Source organism: Peromyscus californicus, unplaced genomic scaffold, assembly GCF_007827085.1.
Source record: "Peromyscus californicus insignis strain IS unplaced genomic scaffold, ASM782708v3 Scaffold_6__1_contigs__length_162567912, whole genome shotgun sequence".
NCBI classification, from domain to species: Eukaryota; Metazoa; Chordata; class Mammalia; order Rodentia; family Cricetidae; genus Peromyscus; species Peromyscus californicus.
In genome coordinates, this window is record NW_026294584.1 from 110,737,826 (window position 1) to 110,763,907 (window position 26,082).

General features: G+C 40.6%; 1 protein-coding gene across 1 annotated transcript in view; it reads right to left on the bottom strand.

The window, feature by feature from the left end:
• Positions 1-26,082, bottom strand: part of Suclg2 (succinate-CoA ligase GDP-forming subunit beta) — a 279,727-nt gene that overhangs the window by 90,685 nt on the left and 162,960 nt on the right. Inside the window, exons 8-9 of the mRNA XM_052720183.1 lie at positions 17,672-17,833; positions 14,367-14,509 (exon numbers count right to left, since the gene is read on the bottom strand). Of these exons, the coding sequence (XP_052576143.1) occupies positions 14,367-14,509; positions 17,672-17,833 (305 nt within the window). The remainder of the gene's footprint in view (positions 1-14,366; positions 14,510-17,671; positions 17,834-26,082) is intronic.

A 26,082-nucleotide genomic window follows, 5' to 3' on the forward strand; every position in this document is an offset into this window, starting at 1 on the left:
AGGAAAACCTGCTGCTATTCCTTCCACTGCTTTAAAGGGATGGATGACAGCAGTAAAAGAACCACTATGCAAGGCTCCGTGGGACCCAGAACCTCAGACCAGGGGTAGTCTTCCACTTCTCAGTGAGCCTAGAGCCTGGCATATCACAGGGGATTCACACATATTTTTATTTTGAATATCATTTGGATGCAGAAGCTCCAAGTGGTGTGGGAAAGAGGACATGAACACATCTAGGATGGTAGTGGCCATTACTTTCTTTCCTGGCACCTTGCCCAGCTAAGGCATTTGGCATGGTATGATAAACTGTCACAACTTTCTGTGCGTATATACATGTTCATGTATGAGTATGTGTATGTGTGTGCATGTGTATACACCAGAGGTTCACGTCAGGTGTCCTCCTCAATTGCTCTAGATTTTATTTCTGGAGACAGGGTTTGTCACTATCTACAGCTCAAGGTTTAGCTAGCAGGCTGGCCTACAAGTAGCAGGGATCCTCCTCTGTCCTCCCCACAGCTGGAAGACCAGGTACATGCTGCTGCTGTATCTGGCTTGTTTTTTCACTTTTCACCTGGGGACTAGGGACTCCAAAGCAGGCCCTCGTGCTTGCTCAGCCAGAGCTCTATGTCAACACCATCTTCTAAGGCCCGGCAACTCACAATCCGCAGTGCTGAACAGAAAAATAATCATGGCTTCTGATCCTAAGGCCTAAGTTCTCTGCACATTTCTTTATTTGATCTTTTTTATCTCTTCTTTCTCAGGTGAATATAAAAGAACTCTCTTGTCAGAATCTGATTAGCATCATCAGCATTTGGGTAATTGCTTGGTTTGGCTTTTAATAGGGAATTAGACCCATTCCTAAAATACAACCACTGAAGACAGGTTACCACAGGGAGAAAAACATCAGATATTGCCCTAAACAGAAGATTGAGTGGCATTTCTTCTCTTACCTGCTACCCAAATTCCAACAGTCCTGGATCACAGGGATGCACCTAAGTTCCTAAATTGCTTTTGTTTTGGTCTCATGCAGGACAAATCCAGAAGGTCAAGGGTTAAAACTCCAGGATTATAGGTTCATTGTTTCTGTTCCTAATGCCTTTGAGTATTACAACAGCTACCTAAGTGTTTGTTCAAGAAGACTCTACCGAGTTCTAATTGCAAAAAAGGGATGTGTTGAGAATGCTTACATATAACGATTAATGAAAGAACCCATAGATAAGCAGGAAGAAAAATAATTAACTAGGATTTATGCCAACTGGCCCTTGGGAATGCTAATATGTGTGTTCGATGTGCTCCAATTCATAAGACCTTAAAGGTGGTAAAAAGCATCCTCAGGAGAGGGTCCCAAAAAAGCACATAAAATAACCAGGCACATAAAATACTGAAAATGTTCTCTAACTGCAAGACAGGAACCACCCAAATTAGAATGAAAATTTCAGTGTCAACTATTCACCCCTCCCTGCTTTGTTATTCCCAAAGGTCTGCAATACAGCAAGCCCTGTTGTCCAGGACAAGCAGGAAAGGAGAGATAGCTCCCAGTAGGAGGACATGGTGGGAAGACTCACTGGTGGCATTCATGCTGTGGACCACAACCTCCAAACTCCAATCCTACCAGGGCATCTATCAGAAAGGGCTTTCTGGGGAAGCCTATGGAGATAATAGGCCCCTGTCATTATGTTTACACTTGATCACTTTGGCCACTCTATTTGGTATCTGTTTCCCATTCGGTATTTGTTTGCTCATTAGCTTTCTTATCTTTCTTCCCTTTCTACAGTGGCAGCTCCAGTGCCCAGCAGAGAGACTGACAAACCTATATAGTTCACAGATGCTGTATGCTTACAGCTTGGAGTGGCTTCTTGTCCCTTTGGTTATTCTGTTGGTTGGGGGACTATTTCTGATTGATAATGGGGCCCTAGGGTGTAAGTGGCCTGACAGGAATGAAGATATTTAAAAGAGAAATTGGCACCCTTCCCGTGGCTATCAGACTATGAGACCATGGATCCCAAGGAAGTGGATTTCCTTAGGAATGTCAAGTAGAGAGAAGGGAAAGGCTGGGAGCCTGATATCAGCAGAGGGTCAGCTTGTCTCCTAGGAAGAGATTTACACATTTCTGACAAGCTGACAGATCACCCTGTAGTAGAGACTGGAGTAGAGACAAAGATGGATCAATGATGTTCAATAATGGGAAGGACCACATCTCAACCAGGACTGCTCAGTATGCATAGCCCTGGCTCCCTATTTAAACCCAAACCTCATGTCATTACCCCTAAGATGCTTAGGAAGCTGGGATCATTGGATCTCTTTGTTGTTTTCCCAATGTGGCCACATTGAATAAATTTCATTTTTCTATTTGTTTGGTTTTTATTAAAATTATTACTTTTAGTCTAATTGGTCTACCAACAAGATGTGGCAGAGCCTAGGCCATTATGGCTGCCATGGCCCAAGCTTTGGCCCTAACAACTCTGATAACATAAGGACCTGCCCTCCAAGATGCTTGGGAATACCCACCCCAGCCAGTCAAATCATGCTCACTGTGGAATGACCCTTGACCTCACAGGTCTCCACCGCATACCCCTGGCTGAGATCCTCCTTTAATACTTGGTGTCTTTTTGGAGCCAGTTTCCCTAGAACCAAACTTGCCATTTGCTTCAAGTTTTGCGCCCACAGTACAGCCTGGAGGCGATGGCACTGGCTACCTGTTCAGATCACCCCTTAAATCATGTCTGGAATTCCTCCCCATGCTTGGTGCTTGTCTTCTGCCATCTCCCCCCACTCTTCTTCTAGGAAGGCCCTGCAGATTCTATAGTCCCTCCTGAACACTTGGCATCCATGGCCTCTGACTACTTGAGGTCATCCGATCCTCTGTAAAGACATCTTCCCATCCTTAACTCCGCTGGGATGCGTCTAGTTCTAGAACTGTGGGCCCCACCAGCCTGTCCCGTTGTGCTGCAGTCTTCACAGACACATGGTGCTGACTTCTGGGAATGGAACTGTTTCAGAAGGGGACAGCTTATAACTTCTGAAGCTTTTCCCCTGACTGACACTACTCAGCTCGATGGTTAATCTGGCAATAAGGACATGTGATCTGACAATGCAAACTGTTCTGAAAAGACCTTCTTGGGAATTTACCATGGTCTACGTATGAGTCCAGGAGCAAGAGATACTGAGAAACATAAAAATGATTGAACAAAGCAAGAGAAGTGAGGGAAACTCGGGGAAGGGCTTTATAGCACAGAGCCAAGGAAAGCTCACTGAAAAAGCAGCCCGAAGGCAGGTGGGAGAAAAGTGAGATCATTCCTGGACAGGCTGAGAACACCTATGAAGGCAAGTGAGAGCACAGGAGATAACAGGAGGAGAGGGCTGTGAGTCATCAGCATCACTGGAAAAGGAGAGAGAAAGGCACCAATTAACAACAAAGTGTCATCTGCTCAGGGTTACAGAGATCAAAGACACCTAGTTTAGAAGTCTACCTGGAATGAGCAGTGAAAATGCATAAAGAAACCACCTGACTCTCAAGAGGCCCTTTGGGAAAAACCTCATTTCAAAACCTAGCAAGAAATCAGGGAAGAATGGCAGGGACCTTCTCTTCCCACCTCCCCTCTTTGCACTGAAATGAAGGGTTGGAGGAGATATAAGGACCATGGCAAGCTAGACAGTCAGGCAGGGGCTGCATCTAGGCAATTCACAGTGACTTTACCATAGTCCCAAATAACCCACCATTCACCCCAAGCTCACTAAGAAAGCTTAACCAGGAGTCCATCTGGGTAATAAATACACAATGTATGAGAGTATCTCTGATTATGTTTACTTCCACTGTTATTTAAACAGAATATTAACAGCACTACATTGACTAGGCAGGCACCTACATTGCCCTCTGCTTGAGAACCTTTCTGATATCAAGCCTCTTTAAATATCTTCTAAATAGCAATGGTCCTTCAATACTGCTCTGGACGCATTCATGTTAATAAAAAGTTGACTGTCAGGAAGACTAAAAAGAACCTGCGGGGGTGCTTACTATGTGAGAAATACGCTGGAAGACCACTCAACCAAGTGTTTACTGGCTGGGTCAGGTAAATAAAGTCAGGACATTCTTTAAATTTTATACATTTAATAGAAAATGTATATTTATAAAAGCTAGTGATGTTTATATATGTATACAAAAACTTTCAAAACACATAAGTGAAGGGACCTAATTCAGAAGATCATTCTCATTAAGTAAAACTAACTAAAACTTTATATGTAAAAATATACTCATGCTAGGGGGAGCCTGACTTCCCTTTCATTAAGAGATAATGTGGGTAACTGATGTTACTTTCTCTGAAAAGCTTCCCATAATTATTCAAACACTGCACAACAATTCCCATAATCCACAGTCTACCCCACCACTGAACCACTTCTCTGATGGGAAATAGAGCACTAGATGTGTCAGCTGATCAGTCCAAACTTAGTGTTACATGTGTTCTTATTTAAAGACACTTTTATTAACAGATGCATTGTTGATTCGAGCACTGAACTCCAGCTTACAGGAACTCTACACCACACTTTAACACTGTCTGTGGAGGCCAACTATAGTGACACAAACACGAAGACAAAACAGCTAAAAAGCTGGGGCCGGTAGAGTCGTAGAGTTATTATGGGTATGTGCAGGACTCTGGGTTCAATCTCCAGTACAAACAGGAAGGAAGGAAGGCAGGCAGAAAGAGAGAACAAAACATGAACATGGCACTAAATCAACTACGAAAAGGACATTGTGTATGGCATTTAAAAAAAGACAAGAAGGTGAAGGCATGTCTGCTTTAGCCTGGGGGAAAGTGAGCATTTCTTACTGCTCTATATACTTCTGTAAAAATTTTGAAGGTGTTTTGGAATTATAAGTAATTACCAGCTTTATAAATTTTAGCATTCAGACCACTTTCCAAATGCAGGATCACACGCACTGAAGATAACTACGCTGGGACCGGGGCTCCACATAGAACTAGACAGGACCCCTTCAGTGTATAACAGGTTCCCTGGAAATAATGAGGACATTACAAAGGCTAGAGGGCCATGCCATTTTAATTCACAATACTCATATGGGTTCAAGTCAGATTCAGAGATTTGTCACCTTATTGAGAGAGTGGGAGAGCATCATATTTCAACTTCACACTGCATGTAATATTTTATGCTGACTCATGAAACAACAAATTTTAACCCTTAATAAAAGCTTTGTGTCCAAAGACAAGAGACAGAATGAGGAAAAGATTTCAACATATATGCAAGGGTCCATTCTACCAAGCTCAATACTTGCCCTTGTATTAAAAATCATTGTGTAGAACTGTGACTTAACAATGAGCTCTTTTATGCATAAACAACAAGAAACACAAACAAGCTGGTCACAAAGAAGGCAACAGAAACGCTGAATAAAAGAGAAATAATCACCTTGGTTAAGAACAACAGTAGTAATGGCCAATATGAGGAAAAATGGCCTCTCATTTTGTTGGTAGTAGGCCCCAGAGTCTCTCAGCTATGATGAACATAATTCAACAGTAAGTGTACAATCCTTGATTTTATATATATATATATATATATATATATATATATATATATATATATATATATATATGAGAGAGAGAGAGAGAGAGAGAGATTCTGATATTTAACCTTACAGGAACTCCTCAGTAATCAGAGCTATATATAAAGTTATGCATGTAAAGAGGGTCAAAGACCCCAGAATGCCAACTAATAAGCTTTATATTTGCAGAGAAACCACTTAGCTACTAAGAATATTACAATTATAGGACAAATAAAAACATCAAAAAAAGTGAAAAGCAGTATATTGCAGAATAGTGTCAATTGTGGTACTAGAGGTATATCAAAATTATTATGAATTTCTTAAAAAGTCTATTACATGTATATAAGTATTTGATTGTTTAATACAGGGACTCCTATAATCCAGGTTGGCCTTGAACTTGCTATGTTGCTGAGGCTGGCCTTGAACTTCTGATACTCTTGCCTCTCCCTCTGAAGTGCTAGGATTACAAGTGGGTGCTACCATACCCATATATTATTTTTATACTTTTCTATGTTCTTCCGTCTTACTAACTATAAAAGAGGGAATGCTATGTGTAAGATATCCTAAAACAGAGACGTAGCTGAGTAGCACACTGATGAGCTGGAACATGTCTTAGGAAGGACCATACAGACATGCTGCTTATTCACAAGATGATCTTCCAAAGTCCTTGGCAGTGTCAGGAGAAGTGTTGAGCAAGCCAGGAAGGGGCTGTGGAGTATCCTCAGCTTTCCACATCCTCAGGGCTCATCTTACCGGATTATAACATCTATTCACTGCAGCTGAGAAAACCAGAGATCTCAGTTGAAAGGTGTTTAGCCTTGTTTTTCTGAATTATGTCCCTGAGTCTGCTTTTCTCATTTAGTGATTCATCTATCAAGCTTCTTTGGACTCTAGACTAAAACCTCAAGATAACAGTGACACTCTGGATACTGGGCCATCATGAGATTACTACTATTGTTACTATTCTGAAGCGTCAGGCAGTCTAGACACCACTCCTGGACATTATCTGATTGTTGTTGCACTCAACAATTCTCTCGGGACAAGGGAGAGACTGGTATGAAATAATAATAAAAAAAAATCTTAACTCTTCTAATGATTATACATTTCCAACATATTTGACATCTTAATTTGATTAGAGGTCTATTTTCTCTGTAACAGCCTAAAGCTTTCTACATTCAAAATGAATAATTCCTGAGCATGTGGGGCTGATGACAAGATTTCGGAAAGTATCCCTAAATCAGTGGGGTTCTCTAACCACTTAACATAAAAAAAAATAAGGTGCATTAAAATGTGAACTATGAGAAGCAAAGTAGACAGCACAGCCTTCTAACTTCTGAGTGTATCAGCAAGGAGCACAGAAACAGACAATGCCCCATTAGGAATGGTCTGAAATGGCAGTGCTACCAAGCATAGCCGAAAAGTACGTCAGGTAATAGAGAATGAGCCTGACAGGTTGCAGAATGGGAGGCCTGCTCAGAAACTTGATTCAGTCAGGAAAGGAAATGTAAAATAAACATAAAGGCATTCAAGACAACAGAAAAACGAGTGTCAGCAAGGGAACGAGAAGAGGAATCCAGGGCAGAAAGTTCTCCATTTTCCACAAATGCAGAATGATTCAATAATAACCAGCTATTCTGCGCTGACCTAATCATTATACACTGCATGTGTGCACTGAACAGCCACATACCTATAAATAGATATAATTTCTATGTTTCAATTAAAAATGAAAATTGACTTGCAGGCTGGGGGGTGGGAGGAGGGAAGAGGGGGATCTTTGGTGTGTAAAATGAATAAAAAATTTTCTTAATTAAAAAAAAGAAAATTGACTTGCACTTATTTTTTCTTCCTTCCTTCCTTCCTTCCTTCCTTCCTTCCTTCCTTCCTTCCTTCCTTCTTTCCTTTCTTTTTTTATGTGTATGGTTATTTTGTCCTTATGTCTATGTACAATGTGCTTACCTGGTACCTACAGAGGCCAGAAAATAGCATCAGATTCCCTGGAATAGGATTAACAGAGAGTTGTGAGGCACTATGTTGGTGCTTGGAATCAAACCTAGGTCATCTGGGAGAACAGCTAGTGCTTTCAACCACTGAGCCATCTGTCCAGTCCCTAACAGTGCACTTTAATAAGTGGATCATCTAAGTATAAAGGGAGGAGACTAAATAATGGGCTTCAAACTGAAAAAAACAGAAGACCATCTTCCCTAGAATAAATGCTCAGGCAGACTATCATATACAGAGTGGCTGCCTGACTCTGGGAATCTGAGGGAGGTTACTCAAGAACTGTAAACAGAGCCACTTATGATCCTTCCAGTAGCACTCTTGGTTATGTACCAGAAGAACTCTAACTCAGCAGGTCACGGAGATGTTTGCACACTCATGCTTCCTACAGCACTATTCAAAACGGCCAAGGCATGGAATCAGCAGAGCTGTTTACTGACAGATGACTGTAAGAAGATATGATGTAAACAACAATACTTTCCTCTGCCACCTAGAAGATCAAAATTTTAGGTAACTACATTAAAATGGAAATGGATAGATTATGTTATACATAGTAAGCCACACCCTGAAAGAAAAATAAATTTTTTCTCTCATATGTGGAATCCATACCTAATTTAAAAAAAAAAAAGTCTTGCAAACAGAGGGCTCTTTGGGAAGATAAGGAGAAAACGGGAGGAAGGAGGGCAGCTGATCAACAGAGGTGCATAAGATCAAAGCACAGGATATGCAAGCATGAGAATGTCACCCACAAACCTATCATTTATACAGGGAATACACAGAAATAAAACGTTGTGTAAAGGTTAAAAATCCAAACGAAGAGAACAAAAACAACAAAGAAAGAAAAACTACCTAGACTCTAATCTGCTCAGTCCATGTGGAAGTCTAATCTACTTTCAAACAGCTTGTAAGAAAAAGAATACGGGGCAACTGCCCTGGGTACTACCTAAGAAAACAAACCTGCAAGAGTTTTAGTGGCCTCGGAAGTAAATGTTCACTTGTAGACAGGCAACCTGTCTATTGTGACCTAGTAAGTAAATGTTTACTTGTAGACAGGCAATCTGTCTATTGTAACCTAGGAAGTAAATGTTCACTTGTAGACAGGCAACCTGTCTATTGTGACCTAGGAAGTAAATGTTCACTTGTAGACAGGCAACCTGTCTATTGTGACCTAGGAAGTAAATGTTCACTTGTAGACAGGCAACCTGTCTACTGTGACCTAGGAAGTAAATGTTCACTTGTAATATTTACTTGTAGACAGGCAGCCAATCCTTTGCTGCATTTCTGAGTTTGCCCTCAGAAAGCCTGTCCCTCAGCATCCTCATGGAGTCCTAGGACCAAGCCAGCTTGGAGCTGCCAGATTTGGGGTTGCTATTTGTCCTAGTAAAACCTTTAAAATTTTATCTGCTTCAATTTACCTTTTAATAAACTCCCTCCCTCTGATATAAACACGAATTAAGGAAAACAATAGTATTGCTTTGTCTTTAAATACACTCTAAAAGTACAGCACTTTAAAATGTTTTATTTAGCAGATAGTAACCCAAAACATTAGACTAAAAGTCATCCGGGTAGACCAACATGGAAAAAGGGCATGTGGTTTTACTTCTCTGCCCTCCAATTCTGGAGAAATTGAAGCACATACTACAGGACTCATAGAGATACTATCTTCTCAATTTTATACCGAACAGTATTAGATGGTTCTTTCAAACATGAATTTAATGTCCCTTTTATTAAACTGTTTTCTTGGTTGTCTAATTAGAGAATCATTGCAGGGGAATGAATCACTTCAACCCTCCACTGTCAGAACACAGTCATGGAATCATGTGAGAACTGAGTGCTTGTGAGAAAACAAGACTTCAGTTTCTTTAAAACATGGGATTTGTTGTTGGAATGTGTTTTCATGCTCCTGCCAGGTATAGCAGATAGGAATGAGTTTACTTCAGATAATTTATTATTGCTTGCTGAAGATACTCAATTAAATGTTTAAACCATCCTTTATATGCCTCTATGGAAAAACATGTTTTGACCACCTGTGGCTTGCCATTGTGACTGCATATTTTACTCAGGTGTCTCTACTTAACTCTGAGAGTATAAATTGTCTGATGCTCTGAATAAAGTTGGCTACTGCATGAGACTTTAGTCTGCCTCATTTTTAGGCCCTGCCTCCCAGGTTCATGCTGCCAACTAGAGAGGTAAACACTCCATCAGTTTGAAAGCAGCACATGCTGGGCACAAATGAACCTGTTCAGATGGCTCTCATTTCTACACATATACATTCAGTCTAAATTGAAGTTAAAAAATGACAAAGAACTGAACATTTAAAATGATGACACAAGTTTCCACTGAGCTTTAGAAATGATACTGAAATAATGTGTTGTTTTGACATCTTCTTTATAGATAAGGTGATTTAAACATTTAGAAGATATTCCAATGACCAACAAATACATGAAATGTGTTCAAACTCACTGGTCACAGAGCAAGACTTTATTAACTAACCAGGGTGCTTCCACACACCTGCTAGGAAGTTTGAAACTGAAAAGACTGGCCAGTACCACCACTGAAGGGACAGGGAGGATGACAAGAACACACAGCATATGATCCACTAAGTAAAACCAGGTTAAACAAACCTGTACCAGCACACTGGGAGGCTGTGGTTACCTTTTGGGAAAAGGTAAGGTTAGGAGAAGGATTTGGGGGTAGTGTACATGAGGGCTTAGGATATCTCTTGAGCTGGTTGGCAGTTTCATGGGTCTACTCCGTTAGTGATAACTCTTCCAATTACATATTTAAAATTTGTGTTGTTACAGTAATGTTGAGGTTAAAATGGTGAATTTAGAAACACAGTAGAGTTAAATAAGAAGGCTCCAGAGAAAGCTCCTCCTTAAGAAGCATATGCAAGGCGTGTGTTGTAGCAGGAATCTTAAAAAGTCCTTAATAAAGTCAAACCTGAGGCCAGTTATTGGGGTGAATACTGGATGGTCAGAGAGACAGAACAAGCCACAGCTACCTCACCTCGCCAGATCCTCAGCTGGTCTTGTTTCCTCGGACTGGAGACCTCTGTGTCCTCATATCCTAATGGCTCTCAGCTGAACTGTGCTGCTAGAAGTCTGAATGCTTAATCAGCCAAATGATTCTAGTTTCTGATCTTCATGCCTTATATACCTTTCTGCTTTCTACCATCACTCCCTGGGATTAAAGGCTCACTTTCTGGCATTAAAGGCGTGTGTCACCATGCCTGGCCGTTTCCAATGTGGCCTTGAACTCACAGAGATCCAGAGGGATTTCTATCTCTGGAATGCTAGGATTAAAGGCGTGAGTGCCACCATTTTCTAGCCTCTGTATCTAGTGGCTGTTGTTCTCTGACCCCAGATAAATTTATTAGGGTGCACAATATTTTGGGGAATACAATACCACCACAGTGTGTTATACTTATCCTTCCTTAAATATTTTAGATGATACCATGCAATAAAAAGTCCTTTCAAAAGAGGACGATATTTCAATTCTTATAACTAAGCAACCCTCTTTAGTAAGCACTTTGTGAAAGAGAGGAACCTGAAGCACATCAAAATTGAAAAAAATGCCTACGTTTCCATAGCAGTAAAGACGGGGTTAACCATAAGCCTGGCTGCTGAGTCCCATAAGGAATGCTCTCCTCACAGGAGGCTCTGGCTTCCTGTAGCACACTTCCTTCTGGCAGATGAAGGGCTCTGGAAGAGGCACTCTTAAGCTGGCAACAAACCAGGAAGCACGTTCCAGGCAAGCCAGGTGCTTCACCAATGCCACTCACCTACTCTGGCTTCTCAGAAGAAGGCCCCTGAGGGCGACAGACTGGGTGGATGCAGGCCAGCAGAGGGGTTATTGAGGAAACTGTGCCAATAGCCTTTGCTTTATTCATTAACACAGACACTTCACATAGGCCAGATGTTGTATCTGGAATTCTAAACTCAAGAATTAGAAATACAAGCCAAAGCATAATTTATAAAAACAAAACCCAAGGACAACATTCTATATAGTACTTTTCTTTGAAATGTGTCCATATTCTTAACAGATTGCAACAAAACTCCACTTTCTGTCATATCTACTCCTGTGAGACCTGTGATCCCAGCCTTTCTCCACACTTGGGCCCTGATGGAAAATACAAGAATAATAAAATACTGAATGATTAAATTTCATGTGAAGCCAGTTGAATAACTGAGCCATCTTGAAGAATATTGGTTCAGACAGTTTAGCAGAGGAATTCTGTGTCATATGTTATAAACAAATACATGAATTTGTTATGTAGATGTTTATGGTGAAATATGAAAACAAGTATTTGGGCTTCCTAGGCAAGGAAAAGAAATGTAAAGTTCAGAGCTATGGCTAACATTGTGGATAGAAACATGGGAATAGGTCATATTTTTCTTGAATGATGCTGTATTTATTACTTTACCAATAAATTATGTTGTTACAACAAACACATAGGTGTGAAAACTGTGGGTTTGGTTTAACACTAATAAGCCATTTGTAATTCTGAGTTTCGGGGACAATACTTTGAAGTAATTAGCTGTGGCTCCTGGAAGCACTACTCCAGGCAGGTGGACAGGGCTCTATTAGAAACAATCACTGCCAGAACTACAAGCTGTTCCTTTGTGAAATCAAATCAACTCATCTGCACCTTTTTTGCTGTAGTGTGTTTTCTTTGTTTCAGTGTTCTCTGACTTGCATGAAACAAAGCCAGGATTGAAATCACTCATTACATTTCCAGGCTTTTTAACCAGCTTAGAAATTTCAAGGTTTGGAAAATGTTCTGGGAGATGAGCTATGCATTCATTTTCCTGATATAGTGTGAAGAAAATAAAATAACTCCCACATCCCTTTATCCATCCCAGGATGACAGCCAATCTCAAAAAAGTTGAAATACTCCAAGCACTTAAAAATATTCTATAAGGTGAAGTCAAATTTTTTTGAAGAAACTATTTAAACAAAAAAACAAAAATGGTTCTGCAAGTCATTTTTTAAATCCCTTACACCCTGTACTTTTATGAAGTTAAAATTCAAGAGCAGCTACTAAGAAAAGATGTTTCAGCTGGGTAGTGGTGGAGCACACCTTTAATCCCAGCACTCAGGAGGCAGAGGCAGGGGGATCTCTGTGAGTTCAAGGCCAGCTTGATCTACACAGTGAGTTCCAGGACAGCCAGTACTGTTACACAGAGAAACCCTGTCTCAGGAAGAAAAAAAAAAAAAGTTTCAAATAAAAGTTCTGATACTTGTCTGTGTAAATTTAACCCTCGGTGGCTTTCTATCATTAATAAAAGTCAATTTCACAGATGCTAATAATCAATGTTTTATTCCAACCATTGCCCTTTTGTACCTGGTGGTTCAGACAGTCAGGCACTCTGTGTCGCATGTTTACAATACCTACAGCGTGCACTTCAAGTGGGGATCTTTAGGGGGCGAAATGATTCTTTCCTTAGAAGGAAATATGAAGGCATAGGCAAAACAACACAGGATGTGAGGACCACTGGTGACCAAGGAAACAACACAGGCTGTATAAGCAGGTCTTTTTCCAAATACCTTTGATAGGTGAGTGGCTTAGATTGCATTGCTTTGCTATTCCTGGACAACACTGGAGAATTGAATACATCTTACAGCTAATGATACCTTAACATTGGTTTTGTGAATCCGAAGAAAAGCGTCAGCAAAGTGTAAGGTAAACCACACTTAGCAAACAATAAGGCACAAGAAATACTGACAAGCATATTGCACACGTGGAACCAAACTGCACGGGAAGCCAAACCAGCTACTGCCAGTGTACTTCTTAATGAGACGCAAGCAATGCGACTCACATGAAGCAAGCCGTAGTGCAGGTCTTGGTGGGGCAGAGACAACTCTGGTTCTGTTTTCATTCATGATTTTTCTGGGGGATGGTCTAAATTTCTTATGTTTTCAAATAATTTAGTAACCAACACAATTTATTAAATACTCTAATAATATTCAGATAACATTACTTGAATGAAGTTTAATACAAATGATTATGGCATATAGTTAGCCCCAAGTCCAGTTAAGAGAATTAAATGAAGCGTACACATTTTTAAAAGCTGACATTAGAAGGGAGTCTAAGCCTGTTATCCCTTGATGACCAAGTAAGGACAATGACAGCAAGGGAAGGAACTGACCAAGAACTCACGGAATGCTTGCATTGCCCCTAGTTGGGCACCGAGAATACAGTCCAGTCCACTACACTAAAGTTAAACAGAAAAGATTTACACAAATCAACAATAGCATTTGGAAAACTGCATTCAGGAATTTACTACTTAATCCATATGCTACAAATTGTCATAATAAAGGATGGAGATTAAACCATATGCAGAAACATCAAGGCTATTATTTCTTCCATACATTATATACTGTGATGTGTGATTCTAAAATTCTATAAATTTCTAATATTCTGGTAATATCTTCAGGATCTTTACAAAAGGAATGTGATGGCTGAGTCCTAAGCCACATAAACAGGTAACTCATGGCTTGGTGTCAATTACCCAAACACATGACAATCAACATCACATCATTGCTTGACACACTGTCTTTTGTGTTCTGTTCCATGTCCATGACTTTGTAGGCACGGTTTCTGAAATGAGACCCAGGAGCTGCTTATAAGCCTTTAACCAAATGAAACAAAGTCAAATTATCGTTTACTGAAATAAACAGATACCACAATTTGGACCTGAGGCTGCAAAACACATGTTGGCTTCTTCATTCTTAGCAGCAAGTGGAAGCTTCATCTGGAGGCTCAAGAAGACAAAGACTATGCCATTATGCCATATTCCTACTAAAGAAAAGTTACCTTGGGATCAGATGTGAGCAGTTTGAATGCTTGATAGACTTGGGATTCCTTTACACCACCTCCGAGGTCCAAGAAGTTAGCTGGCTTCCCTCCATTCAGGAAAATGATGTCACAAGTAGCCATGGCTAATCCAGCGCCATTCACTGAAATGCAAATAGCATATAACATGATATAGGATAAACCAATCAGCATGAAAAATGGTATGTGAACACCCAGAGCCAAATGAGGGCACTATCATTTCCAGGCCAATCTGTGCCCTGATTGGAATTCCATCCAACTCATAAACTCATACCCCCCCATTTATAGTGAAAAATCGGGGTAAGTGTATCCAAAGAATAAGCAAGAAAATAGAAATGTAGAGAATTCATCAATAATTCAAATCAAAAGAAACAATTAAGGGGAGGAACCAATTTGGCTGTGGATTCTGGAAAGGCTCCGTGTAGAATGGGTAGAAAGAATAAAAGCTGTGAGGGGTGGCTAGCTGTTCAAATGGATCGAGTGCCAAGAGTGACACTGAGCTTGTCCCTATGGAGATGCTCTCTGAATGTGCATCCTTCTGTGACTTACCCAACTTCTCAGGGCTCTGCTCTTTCTTCACCTACTGCAGTCATGCATCTTTATATGATCTCATCAACAGCAACTCAAAGCAGAAACAACAGCCAAACCCAGCATCCATTGATGCTCCTTCCGTAATCAGTGTAAGAAGCAGGGGCATGGTGGCACATCCCTAGAATCCTGGCACTCAGAGAGTTAAAGCAGGCCGAGCCTGAATTGAAGCCAGCCCAAGCTACATAGTAAGTAAGTACCAGGACAGCCTGGGCAGCACACAGTACAACCCTGTCTCAAAAAGCAAAAGCAAGGGGCTGCAGAGGTGGCTCAGTGGTTAACAGCATGTACTGCTCATCCAGAGGACCTCAACTTGGTTCCCAGCACCTAGGCTCCAGACCACCTGCAACCGAAGCTCAAGGGATCTAACACCCTCTTCTGAACTCTAGAGAGCATTTGACAGACACAGACACAGAGACACAGACACACAGACACACACACACACACTTAAAAAGCAAAGACAAAACTTAATACAAGATGGTAATTACTTACCCAGGATTAAAACTAGAATTAAAGTAGACAAGTTATGGGCCTTTCTTGGGAACTGAAGTAGTGGTTTAGCACTGAATTCCTGTTTCCCAGAGCTAACTCTCATTGATCAATTGCACTTCCTTTGCTTCTTATGTTTAATTATAGAGCATTACTGTCCTCAGGTAACAAGGACTGGGGGTGGTGAGGTCAGCAAACCACTCAAGGTAAGGCACCCTTTACTTTTTCTGACGCTTGAATGGTCCCAGAAAAGCCTGTGAACTGTGATTACCTTAATTAAGGTGGGGGACACTAAAATAAAAATAGGGAGGGGGGGCCTGGATCATGGAGTGGGCTAATGTGTACCAAAGCGTAAGCTCAGCAAATAAAGCATGTATTGTCCATCATAAAAACAGTGTGTGTGCAATAAAAGATCTTCAAGAAGTGTGAAGTGTTTTAATCAGAGTTTGTGCGACACATACAGAAATATCTGTATTTAATTTGCTCTAAGCACACCCCTATACTGTCCCCCTTTCCAAATGTCTACAGAAGTTGCGAGCACCTTTACTTATGGCAGCCAGAAGGGTGTGAATGATCTGCACCATTCAGACAGCACTGCCATACTGAGCAGGAGCTGTAGGTATCAATTGTAATTGGATGCCATTTTCCGTTGTATTGAACAGTGAACTGCTGAAGTATCTTCACTTCTTAATATAATGATGCTGTTGTTTTAATGAGCAACAAATCTTTTTTATTTTAATTCCATTAAGATGAAGACCTCAGTTTCTAGTGCAACGAATTGTTTCTAGCAGAAACACAGTCATGTGCAATTAAGCCGGAAGCAAATAAATCACAGCACTAGAAGCCGTGGACAATAACTGAAATTGTATTGCCTCTACAGACCCATTCTTATCTCAGCTGCATAAGCCATTTTCACTAAATTAGATGGCTATGATGGAGCCTGTTGTTTGATTAATAAAATGGCATAATGAATTAAGTATTTTGGCAAATGGTTAGTATTCAATCTGAAATGTTAGTGAAATGATTAGATTTATGCCCTTTGCTCCTTCCTCTGTGCCCTAGTTAACTTTAACTGTCAACTTGACACAGCCTACAGTCACCTGAGAAGGGAGTCTAAACTAAGACTGTCCAGATTGGACTGGCTGGTGGGCGCATGTGTGCGGGGTTCCCTTCATTAATGAGTTAGGAGGGCCCACTATGGGTGGCACCATTCCCTGGGCAGTTTGTCCTGGGCTGTATAAGAAGTAATAAACTAGCAATTGAGCCTGCAAACATGGTTTCTGCTTCAAGTTCCTGCTTGAGTTCCTGCCCTCTCTCCCCTCAATGATGGACTGTGGCCTGTATACTAAATAAACTCCGTCCTCTCGCAATGTTCTTTAGTCAGAATGTTTCATCACAGACACAGAAAGGAAATGAGACAATGATTTTTGTCTCAGAATCAGATTCTCCACAGTTCCTAGCATATGATGCTGAATGCATAGGGAGAGTTGTTAGTTTTATTAAACAAAATTGAGAATGCTTTAAATCAATGGTTCTTTTAATATGTATATACACATGGGCATGTTTGTATGTGTGTGTGCACATACGTGCAGACGTGTGTAGGCCAGAGGTTGGTGGTGGGTGTGTTTCTCTACTGTTTCTCCACTTCATTTTTTAAGATAGGTCTCTTACTAAATCTAGAGACCACCATTTGGCTAGATTGGCAGGACAGCAAGCCCCCTCAACCCAGCAGTCTCCTACCTCCACAGGACTGTGGATATAACCATATACCATCACGCCCGGCTTTTAAGTGGGTGCCAAGGATCCAAACTCAGATCTTCATGTTTGCACAGCAGGCCCTTACCAGTGGCCATCTCTCCAGCCTCTCAGCAGGGCTTTTTTGGAGTGCTGTGGCACACCATAGACACCTGGAAACATCTGGGCACTTTCCTTGTTTCATTTCCACAACTTTACCTGTCTCTAGAAGGGAGGGACACTACTGAACCTCATATCCTGGTCAGCCCCCCCCAAAACAAAAGATTATCCAGTCCCAAAGCTCAGCAGTGCCAGAGCTGAGAAACTGCTTTAAATCAGTGACCATCAATCAAAATGGATTTTGAGAGGAAACTCTGCTTCCACTTGACACTATAAGAAAAGACCTATTTTAACAGCTATTAGTAAATAGTATTTCAGAAATCCTATAAAATTCCAGACTCGGTGTTGGTACTTACCGAAGCAGGCAATATTCCCGTCTAGTCCTATGTACTTGAGATCATATCTGGCAGCTTCATTTTCAATGGGCTCATTCTCTGATTTGTCGTCCATAGCAAATATGTCCTTTTGTCGGAATTCAGCATTGTCATCAAAGTTTATCTTGGCATCAAAACAGACAACTAAATAAAGAGACAAGGAGGCCATACCTGAGAGTCTTGGGAGTCTATAAAACTGAGTTCTTCAGGCCAGCAGGCACAGAAGCAAAGGAGGCAGATACTCAAATTTTCTCACACTACAGGCAGGGAAGCCACTGAACTTTTAGGACAGGATCCCTGCTCTGATGGGACTTGCATTAGCAATGAGGACAGCAATTCATACCTGTCAGTTTCTGCTCAGCAATACAACAACAAAGGTCACCAGCATCCACTTAAAGCTACAAGCTAGCACTCCTGCACCCTGGAGTCACAGTTATAACTGCATCACTTACAGTCAGTATTTGGCAGGTGAACACTGCCTTTCCCTTTTATGCAAAAAAAAAAAAAAAAAAAAAAAAAAAACACGGTAATGATACCAGTTCTTTTTTTTTCCTCTGTCCCCTGACATTCCATGTAAAATCTGTATTTTATTAGCACCCTCTTAGTACTCTCTTAATACTTCTGGACCTAATGAAAGAGAATGCCAAGTTGGAATACATACTTTATAATTTGAGTCCTAATTCTTCTACCTCTGAACACTAATTAAAACTGAATAGATTTAAGGGACACAGCATGATGTTTTGACATACACAAGTATTTTGAAATGACAACTACAGGAAACAAATTCGTATATCTTTCATTCACAGATGTTTTTCTTCTTTTCCTTGTAACTTTTGGGGGTGAGAAAACTTGAAATCTGTTCTTTGAACCATTTCTAGCATACATTACTAACTCTGTTACCTTGGTAAGATGGCCTCAAATCATAGTGGGCCTTGGTTTCCCTCACTTGTAAAGAACAGGGGAATGTAATCCCGAGTCTTCAGACTTCCTTGACCTGTGTGTACGTCTTCGGTTTGGGCAGACCATCTTACGACTTATCAGGTCTGTCAACGCCAAGAAGCCAGGCACCTCTGGCATTACAGTCTACATCCTTTGCTAGAGGCAGACCTCCATACTGGATACAAACAGCTTGTGCACAGCAAAACTCACTCTATGACAGAGTTGGGTCACAGAGCATCTTTGATTATAAGCACTGCAAACAGGGCATTTAGAGGATGGCTTTGGGAAAGAGGGCTGCATCTGCAGTATCTGGACTCAAGCATGTTTATTATTTCACTTGCAGGAGAAACTTGTTTTCTATGCCACCATGCCATGATAACATCCTCTAATTACATCTGAGATATTAAAAAGCAGGTATCTTTGGTCCAACTTTTACAGATGTTGTGCCATTTCTTCAAGCTTTGCTGAGAAGCACTTCACTTTTGAAATGGGAGCCATCATTTCCCAGTACTTCACAGAAAAGCAACGGCCATGGCCAGCTAACTCTACTTGCTTCCTAAAAAAAGAAAACTGCTGTTTATGGCACCCTGAACTCACAGGCACCAGGGAGATTTCATCCAGGTTCTCTTGCACATGACTCAAGCACTCGGAGCAGGTCTGTGCAGAACTGGTTTATTTATATTCAAGGAAGACTTGGTAGAAAAATAAAAAGATTAAAAATTACATAAATGAGTACTGACTGACAAGAGAAAATCTTACATGGAAGGTGACAAATGTTTAGGTCCCCTAGTCTTGCCACAAACTTCCGGTCACTGCCCACACTATGAATACATGAAGTGAATGAGTAATTACTTTCCACAACAGTGTAGTTGTAATGAAGGAATTCTGCAATTACCAAAGGAATCGGCCAGTGCTCTGTGCTCCCTGCAAAGGCACTTTCTCAGCAGTTAATGACCAGTATAATAATCAATAGAAAAGCAACTTCATTCTTGGCTTTCCACTGGGTTTATAAATACATTCTAATTAATTTATTAGTAATTTTAGCTCCTCCATTACTCACTGGCAAGATTACTTATAAGTGACACCTTCAAAATGAATGGGCAAAGACTATCAAATTGACTTTCTAAGTGAAGACTTGCAAATAAAAGAATTCTTGGTCAAGATCAATAAACCAGTAAATCAAAATAGTTCCAAGCTAAACTCTGCCCCTTAATACAAAGAATACAGTTGCAAGCTGCTCCAGAGAAAAGATAATTAATGGAGATGTATGCAAAGTTCAGAAGGCAGTCCCAACCAAATGCCTGCAAAGCCAGATTTTCAAAAGGTTTTGTGTTATGATGCACATACCAAGTGCAGAAAGGAGCTTGCTGTTTGATGACCAGCTTGAGAACCCGACAGGTAACCCAGTGCTTGAAAAGGAGGGCTGTGGGACCACAGGGGAGCAACCCACAGCAGCCTTGGCCAGCTGCTCCCTGTCTGGGAACAGATCAATGTGTGCAGATCCAAGAGCTCTGGGAAGCTAAAAATACTGCACAACTGTGAAGTTAAGTAAGAATAGTTCGTTAAGAAGGCACAGCCAAAGCTGGGCCTGGTGGTACACACTGGAAACTCAGCACTTAGGAGACTGAGTTAGGAGGATTTCAAGTTAAAGGCCAGTGTGGCCTACCCACGTACAGCATAACAGTCTCGGTGTCTCCGTCCTTCACTTTTCTATCTGTCTCATACACTTTGGTCTGTTCAGTTATTTCTACATGACTGTGACAACGTATCTGACACCAGTAACCTGAGAAAGGCAGGCTGTATTCTGCCTGATGATTTCAGTCCATCCTTAGTGGTAAGGTGTGATTGACAAGTCGGCCGTGCTGGCTGAGTGTGTGGCAGTGGCTGTTCACACCAAAATAGATCAGGAAGCAAAGTAGGCAAGGAAACAGATGTGGGTATAACCTTCAAAAGTCCGAGTGAACGATTCTTTCAGCTTAGCCCCATGTCCCCAAAGTCCCCAGAGCCAGAGCCTTTAAAACAGCTTTACAATGTAGGTGGTCACCCAGTATAAAAAAAATGGGAGGGGGGGGCAGCAGGATTCAAATAGAAAAGATAGCAGTTTTCAAATTCAATTCTTGGCACAGAGATCCTAAAACCCTTGTAACTTTCTAAGCAATAGAGTTACTGGGTAGATCTTTGATTCTAATACTTAGCCCTTGGCTCTGTTTCCTGATACAGAGCACAACACCCCTGGGAATTTCCTGGAAATAATTTAAAATTTCCTTTGTATCTGAAAACAGTGAAAAGTGTTTCTCAGAATGCAATGAGCCACTGTAACAAATGACCAGAACTGAAGAGCAGATTGTGAGAACATTCAAGTAAGCTGGCTGGTCAAAAATGTAGAAAACAGACTTGTGACAAAAAGCAATGGAGAGCACCAGTCTTGTGAGACAGAACCCTTAATATGTGACTCTGACTCTCACTATAGGCATACAGTGTCAGAACTGAACTGAATAACAGGACATCTGGTTGGTGTCAGAGAAATGGTCACAGAAGTGGTCTGTGCTGAGAGTTTAGTAAGAGAAAGACCGTGACATGCATTTCAAGGACATAGATATAGTGCTGCATTGCCCAAGTAGTTTGCTCTGGTCACATGATTTCTCTTAAGCTCAGAGCCATCATCTATAAGCAGGATCAGGGTTGTTGGTACTCTGTGGTGTTGGCAGAAGGAGAAGCTATGCCTGACACTCAGCCTCACAAGGGAATATGATTACCAACATGGTACATTCTACATGCTTAGAGCTTCCCATTATTGTAGCTCAGTTCACAGAGCTACCTCTCATTTCTAGAAACTACTATAGCCTGTCTCATTCCTTTAATAGCCCTAGATTTCTATTTAGAGTAGACATAAATGAATGTCTACTGGAGTATAAGTGTGTACAGGCTACTTGCTGTACTTGATCAGCAGTCATCTGAATAAAGAACTGTCTCAGAGCAAGAAGCTTAAAGACTAGCATTTTTAACAGCATAACTGACATGGCAGGGAAGTTTTACCTGAAGGATGTAAGGCTTTTGATGACCCTCAAATTATTTATATATATGTTTCTTTGCATATGGTGGCTAAAGATTCGAAAAGTTTAACATGGAGATGGGCATCAGGGGTGGCAAATTGTGTCTCTCAAGCCAGCTCATCACCTGTTTTGTATGTACATTTGTATGTACATTTATATATTGTCCAGGGCTTCTTTACAGGACAACAGCAGAAGTGGTAACTGCAGTATAGACCACAAGGTCCACAAACGCCCATATGTTTACTGATACTATATAGCAATCCCTATTTAGATATACCTCTCAGTACATCTATATCTTGCTTCAATAGATGAGTAACCACCCACATTCATAATATTCTCACGTAATCAAAAAGGTACTTAGTTTAAGTATGTCCTCCTACTATCAGGAAGAATGAAAAAAGAATAAACAAAATAAAAGCTACACAAAAAGGATAGATTAACCCCTGCATACCAATGGACTCTTTCATGCTGATTTCCCTGCTGACATTCTTCCCAGTGTACTTGCTTGTGGTGTTACAGGTGGACTCAGGTCTATGTCAAAAACAGGCCAATAAAGTCAGCTTGCCCTGCTTGCTCAAACCTTAGCTTTCTCACTTAATTCAACAACAAACAACTGTGATAAAATGTATTTTCAGAGGTGTGAAGCTTAGCTCAGACATTAAGAATTTCAGTGTCACATAACTGAAACCTCAATTCTATAGAAAATTCATCTTGAACAAAAACCAATCTGTGTACAAAGTAGGAGAAAAAACCAGACCTATTAATATTTATAAAACAATTTCCACCATCAAAAACATATTGTTACATGGTTGATAGATTATACAAATGAATTTTCCTTCTGAACAAATATCAAAGAAAGCCAAGGTACTTATATTCATAAGGTGTTTGTGCTGTTTTGTTTAGTGGTGTGAGATTTTGCAAGCTACTAATTCAGCCACCTTGATGGAGAACATGACTGACAGTAAGAGGCCTCTGACCCCAGAACTGCAACAGAAGAATGTACCACTGAGTTAAACAAAAGAAAAAAAATGCATTTCAGAAGGGAGACATACACATAAAAGGAACAAAAAAACAGCAGGAAGTACGACTGTCATAATTAGTTTGGAAAATAATCTGTCTTGGAGCAATGTGCTGTGTTTGATTTGTGATAAATAACCATAATGTGCTATTCAAATGTGCCTTGCCAAGCCGGCTTTAAACTGCTGATGCTTTAAAAGGAGTCCTGCTTTCCATTAAATATTGATGTTCCAAGAGTTGTATACTTTTTAGAACTTTTATCCAGTTGCTATGAAGAGAAAATAGATATGAGGCAAGATGGGGTGGGGAGAGTACAGAACCAGAAAGGATCATGAAAATATAGCCTTGTGTATAATGAGAGAAACAGAGGACACCCACTAACAACATGGGCACTTGTTAGCATGAAGCAACAGGGTGGTTATTTAGAGAAATCTGAAGAAAGGAATTTGATGTGCCAGTTAACTTTGGATCATCCAGCTTTAATTCTCAAGAAATCTGGGCCACACAGTCACTGTTCTAAGTGGTTCTCACTTCTTTAGTTCAGTGAATGGAGGCATCTCCAGATGGAGCTGACTTGTAGCAGGAATTCAAAATCTCTGGGCATACTGGGGGAGACCATTCTATGAACTGTAGGATGGCTAGCAACAGCCCTCCATTTACCAAGCAGGTGTCAAAAGCACCAATGCCAAGTTATGACAATTTTCTGACCAATATCTCCTGGGGGCTGGATAAGGTGCTCATCACTTGTTTAAAGACCTCCCCAAATGGTGTCTTTTTGTGATCAAAGATGGTGGAAAGGGAAGAAGATAAGACATGATGCAGAATCTCAGAGTGACTTTGGAAAATGAAAGAATAAATGGACAGCCAGTTACATAAATCTGTAAAAAAAATTGTTCTCATGTGGCTACAAATTTACTGAATTAACTTGGTACTACAGTTAAATCAGGAAAGTAGTTGACTTCTTTTTAACTACTGAAACAACAATTTAATTTTGTTTCAATAAAGGCTGAGTTAGTCCTGTAGAGGTGTTTTCATTATTGTTCCATTTTTCAATAGGAAATAAATGGCCTTTCTCCTAAACCATGTGAGCACGAACCAATGACTGGCCTAGGCTGGACATGGGACTTAACATGGCTAATGAGAACCAGGTGAAGGGCTTTCTATGGCTGCTGGAATGGTCAACACTGGGCACCATTTTTGCTGCCAGCACCGAGAGCTGCCTGAGTTAAAACAATTCAGAGAAAGCAAGGCTGTTTGATTCCTTCAGCTGAGTGAATGGATTTGGTCCATGGATAATAAGAGAAGCCTCATTCTTTACTGAGCACATGCTGCTCCACATCTTGAACTCCCTGTTAAGTGAGTAAAGGTAACCCATATAGGAGCTAGTGGACAAAAACTAAGTCAAGGTTAATAGGTTTTTGTAGGTAACTAGGAACCATTATAATCCTAGCAAAGAGTCACTAAAGCACAATAAAGCTCAGTGTCAAATTACCCTCTGAATGAGATTGTTAAGCACAATGGAAGGAACTGTTCTTAGACCGGAATTCTTCCATGTCAAACATTTCCCAATGGTGACTCAGCAGCTTTGATGTTAATGACGTCACTACTTTTCACTCAATAGGATGTTGTGGAAGAACATGAACAATAAAGTGAATTAAAAAAAAAATGTTCCTTAGTATTCAATGGGACAAGGAGGAAAGTATCCTACAAAGAAATGGCACAATGGCTAGCTTTTAAGTCAAAATGTTTATGTGACAGACAGCTCTTAAGCCTCCAGATTATAAGAATTATTCAAGTTTTCATGTGAAATGTTCTGTTAGTACCTACATGGAAATGATGTAAGCAGTTAGGTTATAAATATTATCAGCATTGCTAAGATCTAAATGACTGCATTTATAGCTCCTACACAGAGGACTGCCGTCGGGACTGTGACAGCAATGAAGACACAACTTACCCATTAGGTCATTAATCACCATTTCCTAATTGGGTTTAATTTGACTACTGCTCATTAGAGTTATAAACCAACACTCTCATTTAGTTGTGATTATAATTCAATAGCCAAACTTTTGCGCTACAATGAACAAATTAATAGCTAAAGATAATTTTGGTCTTAAAAATATCATGTAAGACTTCTGCTTTAATGAACTGTACATACAGAATGTGCTTTGTGATGATTCCTTAAAAATATTCATGAATTTTTTCTGTTCTTATTAATTAAAAAGCAAACTTTAGCCTTTATATAAAGTATGTGAACACCTCGTAAGAAAAGTTCCTTGTATAGTCTCCTTCCCCTACAGCCAGGTCACAAGGGTGAATAAAACAGTATGACTGCTAAACTGTCACCCTACTCCACAGGAAGTTTTCCCTCCTCCCTCTCTTTATTCTTCTTTATGATTGTTCATCTGTACGCACATGATCGCACATGCACGCAGAGGTCAGAGACCACCTCAGGCATCATTCCCTAGGTGTCATCCACTGACTTATTGAGCCAGAGTCTCTCACTGCCCTGGAACCCACCAATTAGATCAGTGAGCCTCAGGGATACCCAGTCCCTGCCTCCCCAGCGCTGCACTGCAAGAACACCAGCAAATCCAACTTTTTCTTTACTGTGAGTTCTAGGAAAAAAATTAGATCTTCCTGCTTGCAAAGAAAGCACTCTCCTGACGGATCCATCTCGCCAGTTCCCTGCTTCAGTCTTTTCTTAAGACAAAGTCTTGCTTTGTAGCCCATGATGTTCTGGAACTCCTGACTCTCCTGTGGCTAGGATTACTGACCTGCACAGCCAGGTGTGGCTCAATATATTACATTTAAGAGCCTTATAGTAAATTCCTTCATTTTTTGAGCATGCATGTGACTATTTCTGGGTCATTCTAGTAAGAGCAACCACCAGGAAAACAACAACAACAACAAAACAAACAAACAAAAAACCAACCAAAAAAAAAAAAAAAACCCACAGGTGGTTTGCTCTAATTGATCTGGCATGGTAGGACACCCATGTACACTGGACTGAGAGGCAAGGGCTTCCACCCCATCTCACAGACCTAGTTGCCAATGAAGAGTCATGCTAAATGCCTGATCCTCTTAAAGATGAGAATAATGGCTCTTACTTCCGCAGGGTTGTTTATGAAAGTCTATCACAGTGCCTGGCATATAAGTTCAAAAACAGTTGCAACTATTCTTCCTCCTCTTTATATAAAATACTGAGGGTTTTTTAGCCACAGCAATTAAAAATTAATTTTGAGGAGCTGGATAGATGGCTTAGTGGTTAAGAACACTTGCTGCCCTTGCAGCTAGGAACCCAGGTATGGTTCCTAGCACCCACATGAGGTGGCTCACAAATGCCTGTAACTCCAATTCCGGTGGAGCCAATGGACAGGCACTTCT